This window comes from Crocuta crocuta, unplaced genomic scaffold (genome assembly GCF_008692635.1).
Source record: "Crocuta crocuta isolate KB4526 unplaced genomic scaffold, BGI_CrCroc_1.0 scaffold25, whole genome shotgun sequence".
Lineage (NCBI taxonomy): Eukaryota > Metazoa > Chordata > Mammalia > Carnivora > Hyaenidae > Crocuta > Crocuta crocuta.
In genome coordinates this window covers 6,551,277-6,575,699 of record NW_027532015.1, presented here as the reverse complement: position 1 = coordinate 6,575,699, position 24,423 = coordinate 6,551,277, and the positions used below count along the sequence as shown (strand labels likewise).

Here is a 24,423-nt window from a genome sequence, read left to right as displayed (position 1 = left end):
GCTGTTTCATGAGCGTTTCTGCAGACACAGCAGTGCTCTGCTGCACCTGTGTACCTTCAGTGCCAGTGGGGGTGAAGGGCACTTCCTCCGCTTGAGAGAACTTTCAAGAGAGCTTTGCACGGACAAGCTGCCCAAGACAAATTCCTCTACATCTGCAAATCAGGAGACACCAGAGACACCTGGCACCAGGGCCTCAGGGGTGACTGGAAGTTAACGGAACCAACCCAAACCCAAGGCCAGACAAATGGCAAAGGCACCAGGGGTGTTAGCCAGTTTCTCTGATTGACTGTCTAAATTAGGAGGGGAAGAGGAACTGGGAAGCTAAAAAGGATCTAGGTTTCCTAAGATTGTGGTTAGGAACAGAATTTAAAAAGTAAAGTTTTGTTACTCTTATTAGAATGCAGAATGTTCACCTAAGCGGAAGAAATATGGGTTATACTACAATAGAAGTTGTGCTAAAATTGATGAAATAATGTATATGAAAGCACTCTAAAAACTGGAAATGTTTAAGACATAAACAAAATTTCTGATTTCATTCCAGTTGCATGAATTTCATGAACACTAAAAGTAGCAAAGATATTACTTACATCATGATTCTTTCCAGTTTTATCATTTTTACCACATTTTTATCAGTGACTTTTCTCAGAAATCACCACTGTCTATACATTTCTATTCTCAGTTTCCAAAGTAGCATCTATCTGTTTAAGATTTATTATCAATAAAATGTCCTTTAAAAATCTCACTCTTTCCATAACTTGTGGAGACTAAAAGGTACTTTTTTCCCTGATCATTGCTGGTCAGAATGTGGAACTAATATATTTAACTTTTTACTTCTCAATTCCATAGAAAAAAGAGCCAAGAATACTTTTACTCATTTCAAATTTTGAGAAGCAATTAAAATTAATACTGTATATATTGATTTATCATACAAAGCAGAAATTTATAGTTTCAAAAATCATGGTTGGTAGAATAAAAGAATCTGAGGAGAGCTAATATGGTGCCATTAATTTTAGAGACATTTGTACACCAATATTCAAAAAGAAATATTTACTCTTAACAACTGACATAATAGCCTTGTAAAAATCACATCTAAATTCCCTCAGGAGAGATATTATTTATATTTAAAGCCTGGTAGTACTAGGTATTAATAATCCCAAGTAAAAGCCATGTAACTATACCTTTGTAATATCTTCTTTAGTAAATCTACATATGCTGTATTTCTGTACAATTACCAAATAAACATGTTAAACTGACAAATTACTTAGACTTGATCTTGTGGCTGGAGATAATAAGCACAACTATGCACCTTTAATGAAAATCATGGGGCTATTCTAGAAATATGTTTTCACCCATCACTTGAGGAGGAGCACTGCTCAAGCATGTGTAGCACTAAAGCATGTCACCTAACCGTTGGCCCTATTTTTAGATGGAGGTATTTGTGCCTTGGACATAAAACTGTAATGAGAGAAAAAGAAAGATATTGTAGGTAAATTCCTTTGAAAAGCATAAAGTGTTTTATAAATGCATATGATATTTATTATTATTTCACCTGTTTTCCCAGCTGCCGAGCACAGATTGGACAAGGTTCTGGATTAATGCCTCCTGATGTTTTATCTTGAGACTGTTTGAAAAAATAAAAACCAGATTAGTTGCATTTTAAAACCTGATATGCATTTTATAACTCATTTATAAAAGTAAATGCTGGCAATTGGTATTTAAATAACCTACTAATTAATGTTATTTAATAATATATTACTTAGGGGTGCCTGGATAGCTCAGTCAACTGAGTGCCGACTTTGGCTCAGGTCATGATCTCACAATTCATGAGTTCGAGCCCTATGTCAGGATCCGTGCTGACAGCTTGGAGCCTAGAGCCTGCTTCAAATTCTGTCTCTCTCTCTCTCTCTCTCTCTGCTCCTCCCTAGCTCGCATTCTGTCTCTATCTCAAAAATAAACATTTAAAAATTAAAAAAAAAAAAATTACTTAATATTAATATTCCCAGGATTTACAAATAACATGTAAGGAACAAAAACAACAAAAATGGAACTAACTTACATTAGAGTTTGTTAAAAGTTATCATACTACTCCATATGCAACTACTGTGGCAGGCAAAATGAAAAACAAAATGTGATACAACAAGTAAATTTTCAAAATTTTGTTTTCAAGCTAAATTTTCTTATAAAGAAATATGCGTTATTTTAAAAAAATGTTATTTGGAACTTTGAAATAAAGGCTCCTTAAAAACTTATGATCACAGACTTGGGAAGAAGCAACATTTATTTACAGATCTGCTTAGGTTTCTTCTCAGTATGCTTTTGTAATCTTATTAGGGCAAAGCAAATAACTAGAAAAGCAAAATATCTTTGATTTGAGACTTATTTTTACCTGAAAATTATACTGAAGTATATAACAGATCTCTTCAAAATCTCTTTATAAGTATTTCAAAAATTTTTGAGCTTCAAAAAGTCACCAAATTGTCAGGTTTTAATGTTGAAGAAAACAGAAAGTAAATTAAACTCACAGATCACTGAAGCTTTAAGTCTGTGGTTTCACTGACCACCTAGAAAGAGCTCTTCCTTCCCTACAACATCATTTCACCTCAAACTTTTTGCTTCTACAAGTCTCTGCTGTCTTTAAAAACAGAGTGTTAATAAGGTAATGGCAAGACATCACTGCTATTGCCATATAGAAGTAACAGTCCTCAAATCAATAGACTACTAAAGATAACATGTGGTTGTTTATTCAGAAAATTTCTTCTGAACAACTTATTTTTTTAACTGAGATATAGTTGACACATATTAATTTCAGATGTACACATAGTGATCCAACATTTATGTACAGGACACCTTCTTTATGCTTTGAAATCTTATCGGAAATTTACCAGTTTTTCTCTTACTTGATACTGAAAACTGCTAATCAACAATATGACATGTTCATCTTTTAAATTTCTTCAGAGCTCTTGAATGTATGCCACTCTGCTTTAAGTGATGAATTTACATTTTATTTCCCAAGTTTAGCTGACTCGCTAACATCTTATTAAACCACTATTTGATCAGTGCTTATGATCTGTCCACATCAAATTGTACCAAATTACACACATTAAGTTCCTTGAAGCTAAGGACCAAGTCTGTCTATCTCAAACTCCTACTATAATGCATATACATCCTAGGTGCTCAATAAGTACCTGCTGACGGCCAGAAAATTTTAAAAACTTGCTTAGTTTATTATTTTTTATTTACTTTAACTAAACAGTCACATAAAATTAGGATTATACTCCATTCATAGTTTTATTTTTTGTTTGTGTTATTTTTTTCTCTCAGCTTTTTTATTTTAATTTGAGAGAGTGATAACAAATGTAATGTTGCAATATATACCCTCATATCTAATTTACTCCCCAAATTTCTATTTACTTAGATTATTCAGGAAAAGTTCTAAGAATTACTGAGTCAAAGGATATGAGTTGTCCAAAATTGTTAATATCTGTCAAAGTATTTTCAGGAAAAGACTATATAAATTTATATTCCCATTGGTAATACATAAAATATCCATTCACTGCCCTTTCACCACTGTGGAGTGTTAAAGATTTTTTTTTTTTTTTGGTTTATTTTTGAGAGAGAGAGAGCGGGAACATGAGTGGGGGAGAGGCAGAGAGAAAGGGAGACTGAGAATCCCAAGCAGGTTCTGTGCTGGCAGTGCAGAGCCTGATGTAGAGCTTGAACTCATGAGTCATGAGATCATGACTGGAGCCAAAACCAAGAGCTGACACTTAACCAACTAAGCCATCTAGGCACCCCTGTAAAGTGTTATTTTAAAAATCTTTGCCTATTTGTTGGCAGCAAATGGTATGAACTTAATTTGATTTTCCTTTGCTTATAGATTAAATGTTTTTTCCTTATATTATTAGCTGAACTGGATTTTCTAGGTAGATTATATATCCTTAGATTTTTAGTTTTTAAAAAAACAATTCAACTAATACAGGATATCGATTTATATCCTATAACTAACAATTAAGTTATTTCTTACTTTTGACTTTCACATTTAATGTATAGATATCTAACATTTAAAAAACTCACATTTAAGAATATTAAGAAATTTTTTCCAAATGTTATTTCTCTAATGCTAGCATTTTGCATGAGACTGACTTTTAAGTTTTTTCCCATCTTCTTCTCCTGCCAGAATAGTAGTCATCATAGTAATATCAGTAACAATATAATAATATTAATAGCAAAGACCTAGCAAGTGCTTAATAAATTAGAAAATTTTCCTATATGAATTTATACAGTCTTCAAAAGAGCCCTGCAAGATAATGTTATTATTCTTATCTTATAGATGGGGCAAAGAGAGGTAAATAACTTAAAATAAAGACCTGTATGTAGAAAATAGTGGTGTCAAGGTCCAAACCTGAACTGTCTGGATCCCAAAGATATCTTCTTAACCAATGTGCTGTTTTACTTATAATGAATGTTCAACTTTTCATTTTATCGTCACTGGGATTTATGGATCCACTTACATGTATTTTGTATCAGTTTTCAGGACTAACTCTAGTCTACTGCTTTCCTTCACTTGTCCTATCCAAAAATCTATTATATCTCTTTCTGTAAAGCACTGCCAAAAGCCATTTATCCTCTCAGTAAAATGGAATTACATTCATCAATGTCCAATATAATATGTTGCTCACAACTCAGAAAATATGTTTTGAATTACATTAAATAATTGTTATATTTTCTGATTTAGTAGTCTTCCAAGCATTTTATAGTTCCAAATAACAAATTAAAAATCTATTTATGTATTAAGGAACATACACACACACACACACACACACACACACACACACACACACAAACACACATACAGAGAGAGAGGGAGAAAGATTATACAATATAATCTTTGCCTAGAGGTATGTTGTAATACTTTTTACTATTTAAGGTTTTGAACTACAATCTGTTTAGATTCTTCTATACTCCACAGTATATACCCTTTCTGTGGGAGCCCGACAGTGACCACAAGAAAGCGTGGTTAGGGACGCGGAGAAGTGCCTGCAAACGGGATTCTCTGCCTGGGCAGATCATGCCTGCAAACAGGATATTCTGCCAAGGGGCCTGCACACGATATCCAAGGTTAATGATCCGCTCGCACAGGAGGGAACATGCCCTCCTTAGAAATAAGGAGGAGGCTGGAATTGTGAGCAGGCCTCTTAGTAAACATGTTGTGGTTGCTTCCTCCCTTTGCTCCCCCCTGTCCTTGAAATGTGTTTGGCTACTTGCCCTTATTTGGTAAAGGAATGCATCTTGTAGATTTCAGTTTGTATCCAGTCACCGGGGTATAAAATAAACCGCAAGAGGGGCTTGTGTAGAATTGTTCCTTCGGCCGGAGTTGTGTCTGTGTCTGTCTTTTGTGTGTGTCTTGTCTTTGTGTCATTTCATCCGCGACACTTTCTATAATTTGTATAACACAACATCATCTGTTGTGATATGTGTAGCTAGTGTAAATATAACTAGTGTTTTGACTGATATAATTAATACAAACAAAAAAACTGATTAAAAAAACAACCCTGCACCATTAATTATGGGACTAATAGATTAAATGGTAAGAGTCATGAAGGTTCACTGATGTACAGTATGGGAAAAAGGAGCATCTTTTAAACACAATACCTTCTCCAAGTTAGTTAGGTAAAGAAGCTGCCCAAGTTTCTTCTGAAGTTGTGATGTAGCAACAGCTTTATCATTTAGTAGTTTTATACGATTTTGTTCTACCTAGAAAACAAAACAAAACAACTTCTTTACTCTCTCTTAGAGATGGTAAAATTATATTCAACATACACAATTCTTCCTCAATAATTGTGTCCTGTTTTAAGGAAACCCACTGACATATGAAAACTCAAATTTGCAAAACAAACACTAGATATTTCAAAAGGAAATATCTATCATCTATCTATCTATCTATCTTGCTCTACAGAAGACAAACTTCAACAAATATGAAGTTTCCCTATAAACCTGAAGTTGGATAAAAATCAACCCAAATTCTATTTATGTACCATTTTCAGTAATACCCATGAGATAAAGAAAAACTAAGTGATTTGCTGCTTTGGTCAGAGTGATTTTATGAAACCCAGGAAGATGCTCCCTGTCCACACACACTTACATTCCCATTCCCACCCTATCCCTCCTTTGCCCAGTAAAAAATAGCAGACAGAAGATTATTTTAAAAAAGAGGAATTTGGTTACATAGGAAAAACTTACAATTCATGGTTTAAAAGTTGAGATAGAATAAAATGAGGATTTCTAAGATTTTCTAAAGTAAAGTCTCCAGGCTTTAGAGAAACAAAAAGATTTAAAAGATATAGCACATACAAGGAATAAAAGTATAAGGGAAATTATATTTTAATATGGGAGAGAAAAGGTTGGAAGAGTCATTTTTTTATTCCTGGGATATAAAGGATTTATTAGAAGATAAGTTATCAATATCTGTTCATCATTGGTAAAGGAAAATTCCAAAAGAAAGTTTTTTTTTTTTATGTTCATTTTTAAGAAAGTGCACGTGTGTGTGCGCCTGGCTGCACACCTGTGAGCAGGGGAGGGGTAGAGAGACAGGGAGACAGAGGATCTGAAGTGAGTTCTGTGCTAACAGCAGAGAGCCTGATGGTGGGCTTGAATTCAAAAACCGTGATATCATGACCTAAGCTGAAGTCGCATGCTTAACTGACTGAACCACCCAGGAGCCCCACAAAAGAAAAGTTTTTGATTGTTCTTATGGAAGCTTTTTCTATTTCTGAAAAAACTGGCAAGAAGGACTTAGGTTTAAAAACTGATGAGACACTTTAAGGTTCTGGCACACAGAAGGTGCTCAAATAAAACCCACAAATATGCAATATGAAGAGAAACAAACCAAAATAGTGAATTCTACGCATAGGTTAGATAGGATATTGTTCTCAATAACTATTTTAACCTACAAAACCACTTTTATATGGCTTAAACTAAAAGCAGAGATTAACTACATTCTTATGGAAAAGATTACTGCCTTGATTCTCTCTTCTATGGACCCTGGATTTCTGTGACCCCTATTGGCACAATTGTGCTCTTTTCTGTGATTTTACTTGCAAATTACCTCATGTGGTTCAATGATATGAAGAACAGGTGGACTGGGCTTTGGCTCCCTAGGATGGCGCACTCTCAGTCGCTCTGTAGCCATTGCAAGTTCATCAATAGCAGACACACGATTCCTTAGAGCCATCCAATATTCATGAAGCAACTGGAAAAACAGAAAACACCAAATCAGTGGTTAATTAATGCACATAATTAAAACTGGTTAAAACCACCAAAATGTGCCATGATCAAAAGTCTTCAGGGGTGCCTGGGTGGCTCAGTCGGTTAAGTGTCTGACTTCGGCTCAGGTCGTGATCTCGCGGGTCGAGCCCTGCATCGGGTTCTGTGCTGGCAGCTCAGAGCTTGGAGCCTGTTTCAGATTCTGTGTCTCCCTCTCTCTACGCTCCTCCCCTGCTCATGCTCTCTCTCTGTCTCAAAAATAAAATAAAAACTATAAAAATTTTTTTAAAAAAAGTCTTCAGTGAAGACTAAGACATTCACATTTTTTTCATTAAGTGTCTAAGACACAAGCAATTTGGGGGCCATTTTTTAAGGTGAAAACACATGACTCAATAATCTCCACAGGCCACTGCAGAATACGTTATCTTTAGAATCTTAGGCACAGAACACCCACAAATATCTTCGTGGGACCACAGATCTTTGTAGTTCATTATTAGTTTGGTGGAATCTTTATTTTTTTAAGAAATATTTTTTAATTATAAACTATTTCACATTTTCAAAATCATACATGTTTGTATATCTTTATGTGTGTGTGTGTGTATATATATCTTTTATGTATATATATAAAAGATCATGAGAACACTAAAATACACAACTGAGCACTCAACATCTAATTTAAGAAAGAGCAATAACAATGTCCTGGCGGGTCTCTGTGCTCCTTCCCAACTGTATCACTCTTTCCTCACATATTCTTCCCTCACACCTGCAGTAGACTAACCACTGTTCTGAACCAGACCCACTATTCTGTACTTTTCACTGGAACTAAACTAATCTATATATTCTTAATAATTTGGTTATACATTTTTCTGAAATTTACAGAAATGTTAATCAGTCAGCATAAAATCTTTGATATGCTTTCTTCACTAACATTATGCTTTGAGGAAGATTCCAACTGATCCATCTAACAGTAGCTTATTAATGTGCATTGCTATACAAGAGTTCAGTCTGCAGTGTTATAAAGAAAACATTCACAAAGATCTGAGAAAACTGAGACATAGAAGGTCATCAAAATAAGCCAGAGAAAAAATGCAGGGGCAACTGGATACTGTACAGAGTACTGTCCTCTTCCAATCACTTGCTGTAATTAACTGGGTTAATGTGCTTTTGCATTTGGAATAGTAATGTGAGAAGAAACAATTTACTATGAATCAAGGATTTCAACTTTAAAGGATAATTCCCCCAATTTTTCAAACATATGAAATGATATTACAGATAGCATACTTTTAATTTGTGGATATTTTTATCTTGCCTTAAAAGTCAAGAACTTCAGATTTTTTAAAAAAATATATAAAAGGAATTATAATATTATAAATAAAACAGTTCTTTCATTTCCTCACAGATTTCACCTTCAAAGCAGGATAAGGGATAACAAATCCAAATATAAAGAATAATTCAAAATCAATGAATTTTGGAATCTCACTTCAAGTAAAGTTGTAATATGATAAAATTATCAAAATATAAAGGGTCATGTTCTACTTTATTAACTGCAATGGTTTCCAGCGTTATAGGTTGAGAAATATTTACTGTATTCTTCAATCTTTGAAGTTATTGGTGTTTGGTTGTTATTCACACAGAGCAAATCAAAACACAACAAAAACAAACAAAACTCTAATTTCACAGAACTGCAGTGTAAGATCAAGCTAATAATAGAATGAAACATTTTCACAGCTAAGTTAAAAGGCTTCATATCAATTTCATTTTAATAAGAACTTTCTTTTAGTAATTTAATACATAGAAGTTCCTTATTTGTTCAGTATTATTGTATTTATTATTCTTTACTATAATCATTACATTTTAGGGAAAGAGAAATTATGATACTTCAAGTCTCAAAAGCAGATTTTTAAAAAATAAAGAGAGAAAAGTAGTAATAAAGCAAAGAAGAAAAATTCTTAAAATTGGAAAAAATATTAAAATACCATACCTTATATTCCTTTTTCCAGGCCTCAAAAAGATCCATTGAAGTACTTCCTTCATCAATGAATTCAACATCAAATCTATGTGATTTTGCAAATGATAGCAATGCTTTCATAGATCGCTCTGTCTCACTTACTGCCCACAAACCCCGGCTGGTGGTGGGTATTCGATCATCCACCAGTCCTTCTTCATCTTCTATCATCTCCTCAAATATTGCAGTCTGGCCTTTGACTCTGAGAACACATGAGAACAAAACAAGAGTAACTGCTGTTAGGGGATAACAAGCATGGCAAAAGTCCTACTGAGAGAGCCAACAGAGAAGCAAGGTCATTAACTTTTCATCAACAACTTTTAATATCTTGTCTACAAGATCATTCCTGCAAGTCTTCAGAAAACAGCAGCAATTCTGAAAATGCTAGAGGCATAATGATAAATTTGTCCAGTGTCTTGACTAATAATCTGACATAATAAAAAAAGACTATAAATTTCAGGCTAAAATCTAGCTATGAGAATTACCATAATATAAAACACTACCACCAACTATGGAAAAAACAAAACAAAACAAAACAAAATGATAAGATGACCTCAAAGTATACTGTTGATGTCTTTTTTTTTAAGGTGATCAGAACTTACCTTTTTCTCAATTTCCATGTTTGTAAAATAGGAATAATTTTGCTAATACCACAGCTATTATGATTCACTAGGTATCTTAATTCTTGACATGGGATGAATGAAAACTTCAAATCTGTGTTGGAGAAAGTATATTGAGAGCTAACCTTTTATAGAACTCTTACCATGTATCACACACTATACTAAGGAATTATGTACATTTTAAATTTAATATTCATAAAAAACTCAATGAGGTAAGTGTTGTTTTTATCATTTCATGAATGAGGACACTGACGCTTAGAGAGATAATTCACCAACAGTGAGAGGAGGGACATGAGTTAAAATCTGTTGGACTTGAGAGTCTGTCACTCCTCTAAACTGTCCCTCCATTACACATCATGAGATGACATGAGCATTTGGGAATAACTTTTACATAAGTGAAACTGAGCATGTTAAATGATCACATGCTCAAGTTCATTTAATTGATATAAAGAAAAAACACAGGAAGGCCACTGTGAGGAAAACAGAGTCTTATAAATCAAAACACAAAGTCTTGTAATAGTTTCACTTTCCTGATGGTAATCAATCAGAGAACTCACGTGTGGGAAAACAGCTTTGATTCATACTCTGTGAACAATTCATCCGCCTTACAAAAGACACAGCTGAAAGAGAAAAAAATGATCAGAGAAATATTCGGAAACATAGCAATCAGGTAATTTCTAACAGAGTCTTATTAGTATTTTAAACGTTTTTTTTTTTTTTTTAATGTTTTATTTATTTATTTCTAGGAGACAGAGAGACAGACAGCATGAACGGGGAGGACCAGAGAGAGAGGGAGCCACAGACTCCGAAACAGGCTCCAGGCTCTGAGCTGGCAGCCAGCACAGAGCCCGACGCGGGGCTCGAACCCACGAACCGCGAGATCACGACCTGAGCGAAAGCCGGACGCCCAACCGACTAAGCCACCCGGGCGCCCCAATATTTTATACTTCACTGTTTCTTTACAACAAATATGCCATTTAAGAAAAAAATTACATACTTTTCAGTATGTGGTTCTTGAGAATTTTTTAAAAAGTACATTAATAATGTATCTCTTTCCATTTCTGCCTGAATTTAAATGAAGAAACTTTTATTAGATGAGCCATTGTCCATTGTTTCTTCTGTCAGAACTTTAGCAAAATGGAGTAATGCCATTTCACCGCATGACCTCTCTGGTCACCTACCAGTTGAGAGGAAGTCTGGTTGGTCGGAGGTGGCAGATTGTTGCGGATTCAATAACATTACGAGATGGAGGTCCCTCCAGATTTTTTACAGCCTCTCTTACTAGTTTCTGGAATTTGTTCAGCTCTTCCATTTGTGTTGTAAGTAGGAACTGAAGACCTCTGCAGTCATGGAACCTGATTTCCATCACCAGCATCACACACAAGGCAAACAAGAGAACAGTGAGTCAATTTCCTCAAATTCAGAAAAATATCGGAAAACATCCTTAAATTCAGATTGCCAAATAAAGTGTTAAAGAAATTGTGCAACATTTTATGTAGCCTACCTATGTTCAATGTACTAGGAGACAAGGTAGAACACTGGGTTACTTATTGTAAAAGATATCAAAATTCTGATAGTCCCCGACCTCAGGAGCTAAAACAGTCTGTAAAATCTGTCTCTTCTCAGCTGTCTTTGAAAGACCAAGATTGCCACATTCTTTCTTTTTTCATGCTGATTTACTACAAATGTCCCTTCTGAAATCCTTGCTTTATATGGAAAGGGAATTACAGGATGAAAAATAAAGAGAAAAATTGAGAAGAAAAATAGCCAAGAGTTATAATCCTTGCTACAAAGAGTTTATGAATACATACATATGTAAATGTATGTATACACATACTATCACATATATTTTATAATATATATTATTTACACATATATACATTTTATTAAGCGTTCACTATATGATGCCAGGCACTTTACCGAGCTCTTTCCCTACATAATCTCAAAGATACAATTGCGCTCATGTTATGGGTGAAGCCTAATGAATTAAAATAATTTAATTAAAGTTACAAAGTTATTATGTACCAGAGTTAGGAGTTAAACCCAAATACAGTGCTCTTAACTGTTTTTGATAAACTGAGTAAAATGTGCTAAGGAAAGAAATACATGGGGGTGTGTGAATGGGTTTATCAAATGAGAAAGAAAGCCTAGAATAATAAGAATTAGAAAATGAAAATACAAATGGGATTTGTTGGCTTTATAAGAGTATATCCTTCTCCTTCCTAAAATGCCATGAACACTTTTCTCCAAAAAGTTCAAAAGAGTTCACTCTTCTTCCTAAAGGCTTTCTCAGTATTTTACAACACTAATCTATGTTTCTTTCTGTCCTTGAAGTTTACTGAAAATATCATTCATTTTAGTACACTGTCATCTTCAAGTTTTTATACATACTCTTATTTCTCAAATTGTTCACAGGTTTGTCTTTTCATTAAGTTAATTTTTAGAAGATAAGAATTAGATCATATCTTTAAAAAATATGTAATACTGGGGTGCCTGGGTGGCTCAGTTGGTTAAGAGTCCAACTTCAGCTCAGGTCATGATCTCACAGTCTGTGGATTTGAGCTCCGTGTCGGGGTCTGAGCTGACAGCTCACAGCCTGTAGACTGCTCCGGATTCTGTGTCTCCCTCTCTCTCTGCCCCTCCCCAACTCATACTCCATCTCACAAAAATGAATGTTAAAAAAATGAAAAAAGAAATAAATTTTAAAAATATGTAATAGGTACAACAGGTGCTCAATAATTTGAATTCTGAAAGAATTTGCACAGGGATACAAGAACACATTAGGTTGGGAATTAATATTCACATCAATATTATTCACAAATTATGTGATTCGGGGCTAAAAAGTGATCACAGATCAGCATTTAACAGTCTAAGCAATATTCTCTCTTGTAGGTCCTTTAAGTTAAAAAGAACACGTAATAATTAACACTATACTAAATGGTATGCACTCTTCTAAGTATGAAAGCACCTTGCAGATACTAATTTAGTAATCCTCACAATGCTGTGTGGTTTTATAGATGAGGAAACTAAGGCACAGAGAGTTTAAATAACTTTTCCAAGGTCACAGAGCTAATAAGTGGTGGAGTTGGGATATGAACACATGCAGTCTGACTCAAGAATCTCCCTGTGCTCTTAATCCCTAAGACTTTCCTTTCTTAAGAAGTGTTAAGAAACAAACATGAATAATCTGACTTCTGAGATCCTGATCTCACTGGAAACACAGCAGCAGTGCTAAAACGATCTCTGAATGTACATGCAATATAGAAAATGTTAACTCACCTAGATGTAAGTTATACATTTAAAAAATTTTTAATTTATTTCCAGTATAGTGAGCATACACAGTGTAAGTTACACCTTTTGAAAGGGTTTTGTTTCGTATTGATGTCTCCTGTTTCTGAGAAAAATGTATAATAAATGGTGTGTTTTACATTACCTATAGGTCCTATTATAGCCCTGGGACCTACTTTTAACAGGACTACGTTCACATACACAGGAATTTGCAACTTTTAAGTAGTTTCTATGTGATTAAAAAAATAAAAACCTTCAAAATAATTTTAATATTTTCTTATCAGCTAATTCCATAATTCTGGCAGAACACATCAGTATATAGCTTTAAAGCTGGATAACATGAATCATGACTTAAATGACAACTTATCCTGCAATGGTGACTCTGGGGTTTAAGAGAAAAAGGAAGTGCACTCAAGAGTATAATGTACTGCATATATCTCAGAAATGAAGCCCGCCAAGTTCTGTATGGTGAAAACGAGGATGACTGCACCTGTGAATTAATAATGACACATGGAATATGTAGCAGATCTCTTTAGGGTTTTAGTAGACATTTGGAAAGGTTTTTACAAGAGTAAATGCAAACACTTCACAACATAGTAAAGATATTCTTATGCTGAAAACTAACATTAATCCCAAGGCTCACCTTATACAGGGATATGATCTGAGAAGCAATAAAAGATCCTCTCTCTGTCCCCTCCTGCCACAACACCTCAATTCGCCACATTAGACCAACATTCCTTTGGGTTAAACCAGTGAGTTATTTTTGAAAAAAATACTTCTGGACTTATAGGATTATTCACCATTTCTACATCAAGAGCAATAATCCAACTTCCCTACAAAGACCCTGAAGAATACTGAGTGTTGATAAGAAGAGAGAAGGATGGGGGAGACAGCAGAAAACCCTACAACACAAACTTGGGCCCCTGTGGTGCCCTGATAGTTAGCTCTTTGGGTGTGAGTTACACAGTGGAAGCATGAATGCCTTACTTCAAGGACAAAATTCTCCAAAACGAAGTTTATTCAAGACTTTGCTGAGAGTTGGCTTTGGGTGTATGCAACAAAGATACAAAAAATATACCTTAAGTATATTTTTTAAAAAGCACTAAAAAGGGAATATTTAAAAATGACTCCTATATAGAAAACAGGTTTCCTTTTTCAGACTTATACGTAATGTTTTAGTTTGAAATGTACTCTTGAAAATATATAAAATCCAGATGTTCATAAACACAGCATGTTCTGATATTTAATTGTACCTTTTAACATTAAATGATCTGAGTATTTGAGGTCACTACTTATAAAGTTATTTTATTTTGTACTCTTTTCTTACTTCTCTGACATAGAGAGCTTGCTAGTTTGTTGCTTGTAGTTGCTGGTTATTTCATTTCGCACTCGCTGAACAAGTTCCTCGTCAATAGAGAATTCCATTGCTCTGTGGATCACATTCAGCCACCAAGGAGAATTAGAATAAATCTGTAAAAAAGACAACAGCTGGCAGTTCATATTTTTCAATACTATGATTATTTTAACATTTAATTATTTTTGAAAGACAGAGAGACAGAGCACTAGTGGGGGAGGGGCAGAGAGACAGCAAGACACAGACAGGATCTAAAGGAGGCTCCAGGCTCTGAGCTGTCACCCCAGAGCCGGATACAGGGCTTGAACCCTCAAACTGTGAGATTATGACCTGAGCCCAAATTGGACCCTTAACCGACTGAGCCACCCAGGTGCCCCATTACTCACTATGTTTCTATCACTAGGAAACTTGCTGTGAAAAATTCAAAGGAAGCAATAAAATGCTACTCTTGAAGGGATTGTAACAGTGTATACGCTATAGATACAGGAGTATACTACTTTTGTATCCATAAATGAATACTTACCTGTTTCCTGACTACGGTGGATAAATGAGAATTTATTGTATATACTTGTGTAACAAAGTCATGCTAAAAAAATACATTACCAAAGTGAAAACTCAGTAATCACTGTATATATTTGAAAAGGTGGCAGGTCTCTTTCTCAGCATAATAAAGACATCCTGCTCATCTTCAGCCAACAGAACGAGATTCTATTCCATAGTACTCCATGATAACTAGCAAAATTATATGCCTGAATACTAAATAATTAATGCACTAGGAAGAATAAAATGTGGAGTAACTGGTTAAAATAAAAAAGACAGTGTGTTCTGTGTAGCCTCCTCTTTAGGCTTGCTACTGATTTCATAAAAAATATTTGAGAAAAGACAAATGGCACGTATTCCATAAGAAAAATACCCATGTTTCTAATGTTCTGACATCTTAAAAAGATTTTGTAAATATACATATCTAAGATCAGAAGGAGGTTACAGAAGTCTTTACTTTCTTCAAAAGACAATTTCTCGGGGCACCTGGGTGGCTCAGTCGGCTAGGCGTCCGACTTTGGCTCAGGTCATGATCTCACGGTTCATGGGTTTGAGCTCCACGTCGGGCTCTGTGCTGAGAGCTAGTTCAGAGCCTGGAGACTGTTTTAGATTCTGTGTCTCCCCCTCTCTCTGTTTCTCCTCTGCTCACACTGTCTCTCTCTCTCAGAAATAAATAAAACATTAAAAAAATTAAAAAACAAAAACAAAAGACAACTTATTGTCACAAGATAAGAGAATACCATCAGAGCTTAAAAAAAAAAAATGAAAGGGAACAACTTCCAAATGGGGATTTATCTATGCATCTGCTCAATCCACAAACACTGCTAACAGCAAATACATGTTTGTTATGGGACAGGCATCACACAAGGTACTAAGAGTTACAAGGTGAATAAGAAAGTTCAAGTTCTCCAAAGCAAGACACAGCCCAAGCTCCCGGAGACCAGCACAGGTCGGGGAGCCCTTCTGGGGCCACACCTTTTTCTGCAGCTCCCGTATGGTCTGCTGCACAGGCTGCACAGCTTGCTGGGCTTCCGCAACTTCTGTGTTACACTTGCTCATGTAATGCTCTCGCAGTTGTTTGGCCTGTGTTGAAATAGGAAACAAATATAAACTGTCATTCCAGGCCTAAAAAAGAATTCAGTATAATGCTGCAAGAACAATGTGGTTATTTTATATATGTAAAGCTACTTAACACAGTTTAAGTATAAAACTTCCAAGTATACTGTCAAAAACATGCTAGTAATTCCTATGGTGTGTGTGTGTGTGTGTATATATATATATGTGTGTGTGTGTGTGTGTGTATATACATATATATATATATATATATATTTTTTTTTTTTTTAATTTCTGAGAGAGAGAGAGAGAGAGACAGAGAGATAGAAAGGGGGACTGCGTGAGCAGGGAAGGGTCAGAGAGGAGAGGGAGACACAGAATTGGAAACAGGCTCCAGGCTCTGAGCTGGCTGTCAGCACAGAGCCCGATGTGGGGCTTGAACCCACTAACAGTGAGATCATGACCTGAGCCGAAGGCAGATGCCTAACTGACTGAGCCACCCAGGCGCCCCACCTATGGTATATATTAAAGAGACCACATTTACCTGTAAGTCACAAAATTTAAGAAATCCCAAAGGTTTGCTTTCCAAATTTCTATCTAATTTTAACTGGAAAAAAAAAGGGAACAGGAAAAAAGTAGTATTTCTTTATGAGAAATTATGAGACAAAGCAACCTTTTAGAATTTGTCTGACTTATTTATTTCAATGTCTTGGAATTACTTCAGCTTAGAAATAACACTTGAGTATAATATACAGTAACATAGGCATTGTGAACTAAACTGTGTTCCCTCAAAAACTGTATGGTGAAGCCTTAACCCCTAATTTGGAGACAGGGCCCTTTAAGGAGGTATATTAAATTAGTAAATATCGTTAAATGAGATTATATAGGTAGAGCACTAATCAAATATGACTAGTGTCCTTAAGAAAAAAGAAAAAAAGAGAGAGAGACAGCAAGGATGCAATCACACACAGAAAACGTCATGTGAGGACACAAATGAAGGCAGCCATCTACAAGCCGAGGAGAGGGGCCTCAGGAGAAACCGCCCCTGCTGGCACTTTGATCTTGGACTCACAGCCTCCAGAAGTGTGAGAAATAAATTTTTCTTGTTTAAGCACCTAGCCTGTGGTATTCTGTTAGGCAGCCCTAGCTGACTAATACAAAAGGATTTAAAAATTCTTCCCCTTTCTACTTTCCCAGGTAAGAAGGATCACATTACTTGCAAGCAAAAAAAATACAGAAAAATTTTATCCTTATTAATTCCCATTAGGAAACTTATACAATTCTTCACTTTCTTCCATTTAACTGAAATATTTAACTGGTTCTTGAAACTACTTTACGAATAAACAGAGGGGATTAAAGGTGATGTGGGATAGTGGGAGGAAGAGCAGAAAGGCTACTGAACAGGAAATCCTAATGTTTCCACTTAGAATTGGGTTGAGCCATGTGAAGTTGTCAACACTAGACCCTTGGACTTATAAAAATAGCAATTTCATGAGGTTCTATTGAACAGATACATCTCTTTGGATTAGCTGTTTCACTTCCCTGGGCTTCTGTTATATCATTTACAAGTGTTGAAGGTTGAAGTAGAGAATTCCTCAGCTGTGGCTTTATATTCTATGGGAGTCAGGCAAAAGTGATTATATGGGGGCGCCTGGGTGGCTTAGTCGGTTAAGCGTCCGACTTTCGCTTAGGTCATGATCTCGCGGTTCGTGGGTTCGAGCCCCGCGTCGGGCTCTGTGCTGACTGCCAGCTCAGAGCCTGGAGCCTGTTTCTGAGTCTGTGTCTCCCTCTCTCTCTGACCCTCCCCTGCTCATGCTCTCTCTCTCCTAGAAATAAATAAAAAAAAAATATTAAAAAAAAAAAGTGATTAATGGTCTCCTTGGAAATACATCTATACAGTGTGATACACTTTTCCTTTCCTTCTCTCATGATGCATTCTCTTGTTCCTGTCACAAACTTCTAATTACTTTTTTTTTTTAAATATTTTTATTTATTTCTAGGAGAGAGAGAGAGAGAGAGAGACAATGTGAGCAGGGGAGGGTCAGAGAGAGAGGGAGTCACAGACTCTGAAACAGGCTCCAGGCCCTCAGCTGGCAGTCAGCACAGAGCCTGACGTGGGGCTCGAACCCACGAACCGCGAGATCATGACCTAAGTGAAAGTCGGACGCTTAACCAACTAAGCCACCCAGGCGCCCCAACTTCTAATTACTTTCTATTAAAATTCGTTGGCTATAATTATTTGATCATCACAGCTATCTACCAACAGGCTGGACGGTCTCCCAGAGCTTTCCGTTGCTGAAGGGATTTAAACAAAGAACGACTGATTGTATGTAAGATGAGATGTCTCCACAGGGAAGAAGATTCTACTCTAAAATTTCTGACACTCAGACTGCTATCTAACAGCAAGAAAGGGCTGTAAACACTTCTGTAATCTCACTTTGTATCTTAATTCAAATAAAAAAGGTCCCATTTGCAGGTTCAATTCATTTCAAACATTATCTACTATTCTTTTGATTTTAGCTTTGTCATCTCTCTTTGACTTTTAAAAAGGCAAAAATCCATGGGGGAACTAGTACATGAGGCTCGTTAACAATTTACAGTGAAATAATTTTCACCATCCTTTCCAATGAGGCAAGACTCACTGCAGAAGGAACTTCTTTGAGAGGACATAAGAAATACCACTGAAATACTGAATTTATTTATGTGTTAGGTACTATACAGAAAGGTGGAAGAAACATGAGACTTTTTATTCTTACTAACCCACCTCTTTCGCAGGTCTGTCACTAGATCAACAAGGTCTCCTTCCTTCCTTTTTCCTTCCATGTGCTGCTGGCTACCAACAGCCATATCTACAAAAGCAGTTACCATATATCTGCGAGTGGCTTGCAAGAGAGACAAAATAACATGGAGTACTTCAATTCTCTACCTCCAAAATTTCTATTGCAATTCTCTACCAACCAAAGCAAAGTTTGGAACACAAAAGCAGCAGGAAAACATCTGATTACTTTGATTTAGATGTTGTATACCCTAGGAAATATTAGCAAGATGGATTTTTAATATTAAACGAGATGGACAAATACTGAGATGGATAAAGTCTGAAAAAAAAACAAATAAAAAAATTATTACCTCTTCCTCAAGTCTGCAATCTCGTAAGGTAGGAGGTATTCCCGGGTGCTTGGCTACCAACAGTTCCATCAAGTTATGAGTAGCATGAAGTCTCTACAAACACACAAAAGGCAGTGATTTTGAAAGCCAATGCAGTGGACTCTAAAGGACGAATCTACTATTAGTATGGCATACAGAATACTAACACATAAAGATCAGGTCACTGAAAACTTTTCCTCTAACACAATTTAAGCACCAACTTCCTCAGAGAAACCCAAAATCAGTTTCATAGTAAAGATCTTAATTCATAATGACATAAATTTTCTTCATTTAAAAATATGCAGTCTTATGAACTATGTCTATGCATTTAGCAGAATGTCTGATATAGGTATATGTCTTCTATTACATGTGCATATGTCTATATATGGAACTATGTATGATTATGCCAAGTAAGCCCAGTAAAGTGGGAAGGCTGACTGCACAGACTTGGTTCCTCTTCTGGGAAATGAGTCTGCATGAGCCTAACAATTACATTATGATAAAAGTAAGGATAATGAAATACATAGGAAAATAGGGCTGTGACCTAGATCTTTTGAACTGAAGGGTTGGAAAGGGGAGAAGCTGGAGGTAAAAATGGTATCGGAAGAAGATACCGATAAAAGAAGATTATCTTTTATCTCTGTATTCAGTAAAGCCAGGCTTCTCACTATGACACTGAGTCTGCAGCTGGTTAGAGGCTCCCCCTGGAGTCAAGGGTTGTGAAAAGAAATAAAGTGAAAGTAATTTCTATCCTGTGAACTTGACTCTTTACTTGGGAAGACAACTAAGAGCTAAAGAATTATCAGGAAAGAGTCCTGGTAAGTCCTGACTTGGTGCCAGTGAGTTGAGACTATAGAGGTTTATTCTGTCTGTCTACAGATTACAAGTCATAGTACAGATCTTTGTAGAGTTAATCTTTGAAGAGTCACTTCAAATGTCTTAGGGCTTTTCAACATGGTCACATGAATAATACAATCAGCAACACTAACAGATTTAGTAGCAACAACAAACTTGTGAATAACATTACGGAAACAAAGTGGTAGAAACTCAGCTCCTCTTCTCCCCGTGTGTGCTTGTGGAAGGACTGCTTCCTAAACCAGGAGGAGGAGTGGACTGGGATGAAAACCAGTCTCTTTCCACCCCCTTAAACATTTTATTCCAAGGGAGGAGAGTGGCTAATCTGACTGAATAGAGCAAAACATTCAGTGGGCCATGGTTTACCACCAGCAGATGGGATTAACTGAAAGGAAGAAACATGCTGATTGCTTCCTCTTCACTCATGAACACTGGCACACTGGACTTATCTGTCTTCTTGCTCGGTTTTCTATTTTTATTTCTTTTATTCAGGAGCATGTAATCTTTGTACTTCTTTTTTCTTCCATGAGGCAAATACATTTGCCCAATGTCTAAATTCTATAATTCCATACAGAATATACGTAGGCTTTTATTTAATTTCCTCCTCTCCCCCAAAACTTCCTAATACTCATTGAGGCACATGTGAACATGTGGGTCCCCAGGTCTAGATTCTGAATGATAATGAAGTTCCATTAGGGACTCAAGTCTAAACTTACTAAGATTAAAAAGTAGTCCTTATTTACCATTTAGCTAGAGAGCCTTGTCTATATGATCCACTGGAAAGAGTTAAGAAAGAGATTCAATATTTAAATAAATGTTGAAATTCAAATATCCAAATCTTCCTAAAAGGCCTCCAAAAATTAAATCAGAAGATTACTGGAAAGGTTTTATTGCAAAGTTCCATTGCTTAGTTTATAGCATTTTCTTCTTTCACTAAAAACTATATTGATGTGTTGACGATTATATGCAAAAGTGATAAAACTCATCCCATTCTTTGAAGCACAAATACTTTAACCTGTTTTTCTATTGTAGGTTAGATGTATCCAGTCAGCCTGTGTCAACAGCAGCCTGAGGTATATGGAATAGTAGTGATTTTCAAACTTTCATCTGCCTACAAATCACCGTGAGTGCTTATTAAAAGCACTGAATCCAAAAGTTCATCCCCAGAGATGATGACTCAGTCCATCCATTCTGTTACCCTTTATCATCTTAAATATTCAGAAAAAATATTTTGTAAAAAACAAATAGGTTATATAGTTGAAATGGTTTAATTTTTACTTACCTGAAGGGAATCGGTTTTGAGTTTTCCTTTGTGTTCCTCAGATGAACGCAACACTTCTCTGTACAGTTCTGCTGCCAAGGCATACTCACCTGAGGAATTAAGGTAAACTTAAAGCATAAGAAAGTCCTCTATTTAGCTTCCAATGTGATCTAGTTATCTGGTATCTAAAAATATCTACTATAAAAATGTAATGATTAAAACTCACTTTTTTTTTTAAAGAAAAGGAATTTGACTTAATAGTAATATGAATGCCCCAATAAAGAAGCTGCTTTTGTTAACTCAGTAAGCACAGAACACAAACCAGATATGTTTATGCTTTAAAATTATACGGAAAAACAAACGGAATTAACTATCAATTTAGACAAATGATTTTCCTCTTACTAAAGTTAAAGGGTACCAATTAGCAGTCATTTTCATATTTGAAATTAAGGACAAATTTATTTTTTTTTAATTTTTTACTTTTTAATATTTTTATTTATTTCTAGGAGAGACACAGCGCGAGCAGGGAAGGGTCAGACAGAGAGGGAGACACAGACTCTGAAACAGGCTCCAGGCTCCGAGCTGGCAGTCAGCACAGAGCCTGACGCGAGGCTCGAACCCACAAACCGCGAGATCGTGACCTAAGCGAAAGTCAGACGCTCAACCAACTAAGCCACCCAGGTGCCCCAAGGACAAATTTATAAATAAATATTCAAAACACTATGATCAACTTACACAGAATTCTCAGATGAATAATACACTCTTCTTAATAGGTATTGTTCTTCTTAGTGGTCAAAATGATTTGCAATGAAAAACCTATTTCCAAAACCAAGGGATTCTTCTTTCTATTTCTGGTCACATTAATCTAAATCAGTCTGAGATTAATGATGTTTTTTATTATTCATAACTAGCAGCTCTTCAAATAAAGTAACTTAAAAATATCAAGTAAAGTACAGGCCCATGGGTCAATCTAACCCTCTGCATTTTTCTAGGGTCCATGGGTTAAGAATGGTTTTAACATTTGGGGTCCATGAATGAAGTTTTATTGGAACTAGGCAATGCTCATTTGTTTATGTCGATAGCGGTTTTCGCATTACAACAGCAGAGTGGAGTAGTTGCAACAGATCTTCTAGCTCAAAGCCTAAAATATTTATTATCTGGTTCTTTCAGTAAAAGTTTTCTGATGCTTCAATAAAAGGAGACAGGAAATATTTTAAATGACTTGAATAATAGAACTTATATATGCTGCCTGGGGAAAAACTCAAAACTGATTATTTATAAATATAATTAAAATAAATACCTAACAGTAGTAAAATCACAAAATACAAAAAAAGAGGTTCTTGCTTTTGTTTGCTGAGAAAACATTTTTCATAATTATCATATACATGCTTTTCTTTTCTCAAACTAGTTTTATTAATATCGTGGATTTAGGACTTTGTTCACAGCCACAATGAGACATATATAAATAAATAATGTTGGTTCTCTCTTTGTTAAAGCTGATTATATACATAAATATATATACTCATTTTACATAAAACTTACCGTATCAACCACTCTTAAGTATGCAGTTCAGTGGCATTAAGTACATTTATGTTGTTGTGCAATACATTTACTTTTATATCATTGCTTTGTATTTATTTCTATGAGCTTCCAAATACAAAGTTTTCTAAAGCACACATTTCATAGTATTTTACAATCAATTTCTTTTTTTTTTTAATTTTTTTTTTTTAATGTTTTATTTATTTCAAGGAGAGAGAGAGAGAGACACAGCGTGAGCAGGGGAGGGTCAGAGAGAGAGGGAGTCACAGACTGAAACAGGCTCCAGGCTCTGAGCCGGCAGTCAGCACAGAGCCCGACGCGGGGCTCGAACCCACGAACCGCGAGATCATGACCTAAGCGAAAGTCGGACGCTTAACCGACTAAGCCACCCAGGCGCCCCTTTTACAATCAATTTCTATTCACTTCGATAAAGAACAACATTTCACACAAGAAGCTCTCTCTTTTTAGTTTTGAAGATTCTTCTGAAGGTCTTCAAAAGACTACAGAAGATTCTACTAGTGTTTATGCGATCACTTACAGAGAATAATTCATTTAACAATTCTTTCATAATTACTATGCTTTTTAAAGATGGTTGGCCTATAATATAAACAATTGAATTTTAACTATTCCGTATAATGCTTTTTAAAATGTTTATTAAAATAATATATGCTTTCAGGCACCTGGGTGGCTCAGTTGTTAAGTGTCTGACTCTTGGTTTTCGCTTGGGTCATGATCTCATGGTTCATGAGTTTAAGCTGCACAATGGGCTCTGTGCTTTGGATTCTCTCTCTGCCTCTCCCTTCTCTCTCAAAATAAATAAATAAACCTAAAAAACATATGCTCTAGGGAAGACAGAAAAATATGCATGTTCAAGAAGTTATACAAGTTTAAACCAAATTTAGAAATACCCATTCTTTGCCACTTGATGGCAGTAGCCTTTTAAGTAAACAAAGAGTACTGAATTTGATACTTGCCAAGCTAATTTTCTCCAAAAAAATATATGCAGAGAAAACACTGTATAAGATTGTAATAACACCATGTTTTTAATAGCATGATCAGTGAGGCCCTTAGAATACGCATTGCATATCATACACATGTCTGTATATAATATAAGCAAATTCCTCGAGTTTGCAGTTAATTTCATATTTCGTTTAGAAGTCACATCTTCACTGTCTGATTTTTATATTGGAAAATATTAAATTATATAAGTTAAATATGTAATGTTACTTCTAAAAATCTTTAACATACTACTGTTAAGCAATGGAAACTAAAAGCAGTAAATCTGTCATAATTGTGTTTCTAATTACAATTAAGAATGGACATAACCTTTATTAATGAACTTTCTGATACAAATTTCTTTTAACAATCAACAAAGTTTTTATACACAGAAAGATGAAGCACTCTAATGGGAATGCAGTGAAAGCTTTTTGAAAAGAGCAATGGGGTACCTCCTACGTTAGGCCCTAGTTTGGTATTTTGCCACACAGCCCACTGCACACTG

The 24,423-nt window shown here is 35.5% G+C and overlaps 1 protein-coding gene across 3 annotated transcripts in view; it reads right to left on the bottom strand.

Annotated features, from left to right (window-relative positions):
• The window catches only part of SHPRH (SNF2 histone linker PHD RING helicase), an 88,899-nt gene that overhangs the window by 26,320 nt on the left and 38,156 nt on the right, over positions 1-24,423 (bottom strand). For all 3 annotated transcript variants that reach the window (XM_077776013.1, XM_077776014.1, XM_077776015.1), the window contains exons 15-24: positions 21,405-21,493; positions 19,250-19,342; positions 16,046-16,153; positions 14,504-14,646; positions 11,070-11,243; positions 10,446-10,508; positions 9,245-9,470; positions 7,106-7,249; positions 5,653-5,754; positions 1,550-1,621 (exon numbers count right to left, since the gene is read on the bottom strand). In XM_077776013.1, coding sequence (XP_077632139.1) covers positions 1,550-1,621; positions 5,653-5,754; positions 7,106-7,249; positions 9,245-9,470; positions 10,446-10,508; positions 11,070-11,243; positions 14,504-14,646; positions 16,046-16,153; positions 19,250-19,342; positions 21,405-21,493 — 1,214 coding nt within the window. The remainder of the gene's footprint in view (positions 1-1,549; positions 1,622-5,652; positions 5,755-7,105; positions 7,250-9,244; positions 9,471-10,445; positions 10,509-11,069; positions 11,244-14,503; positions 14,647-16,045; positions 16,154-19,249; positions 19,343-21,404; positions 21,494-24,423) is intronic.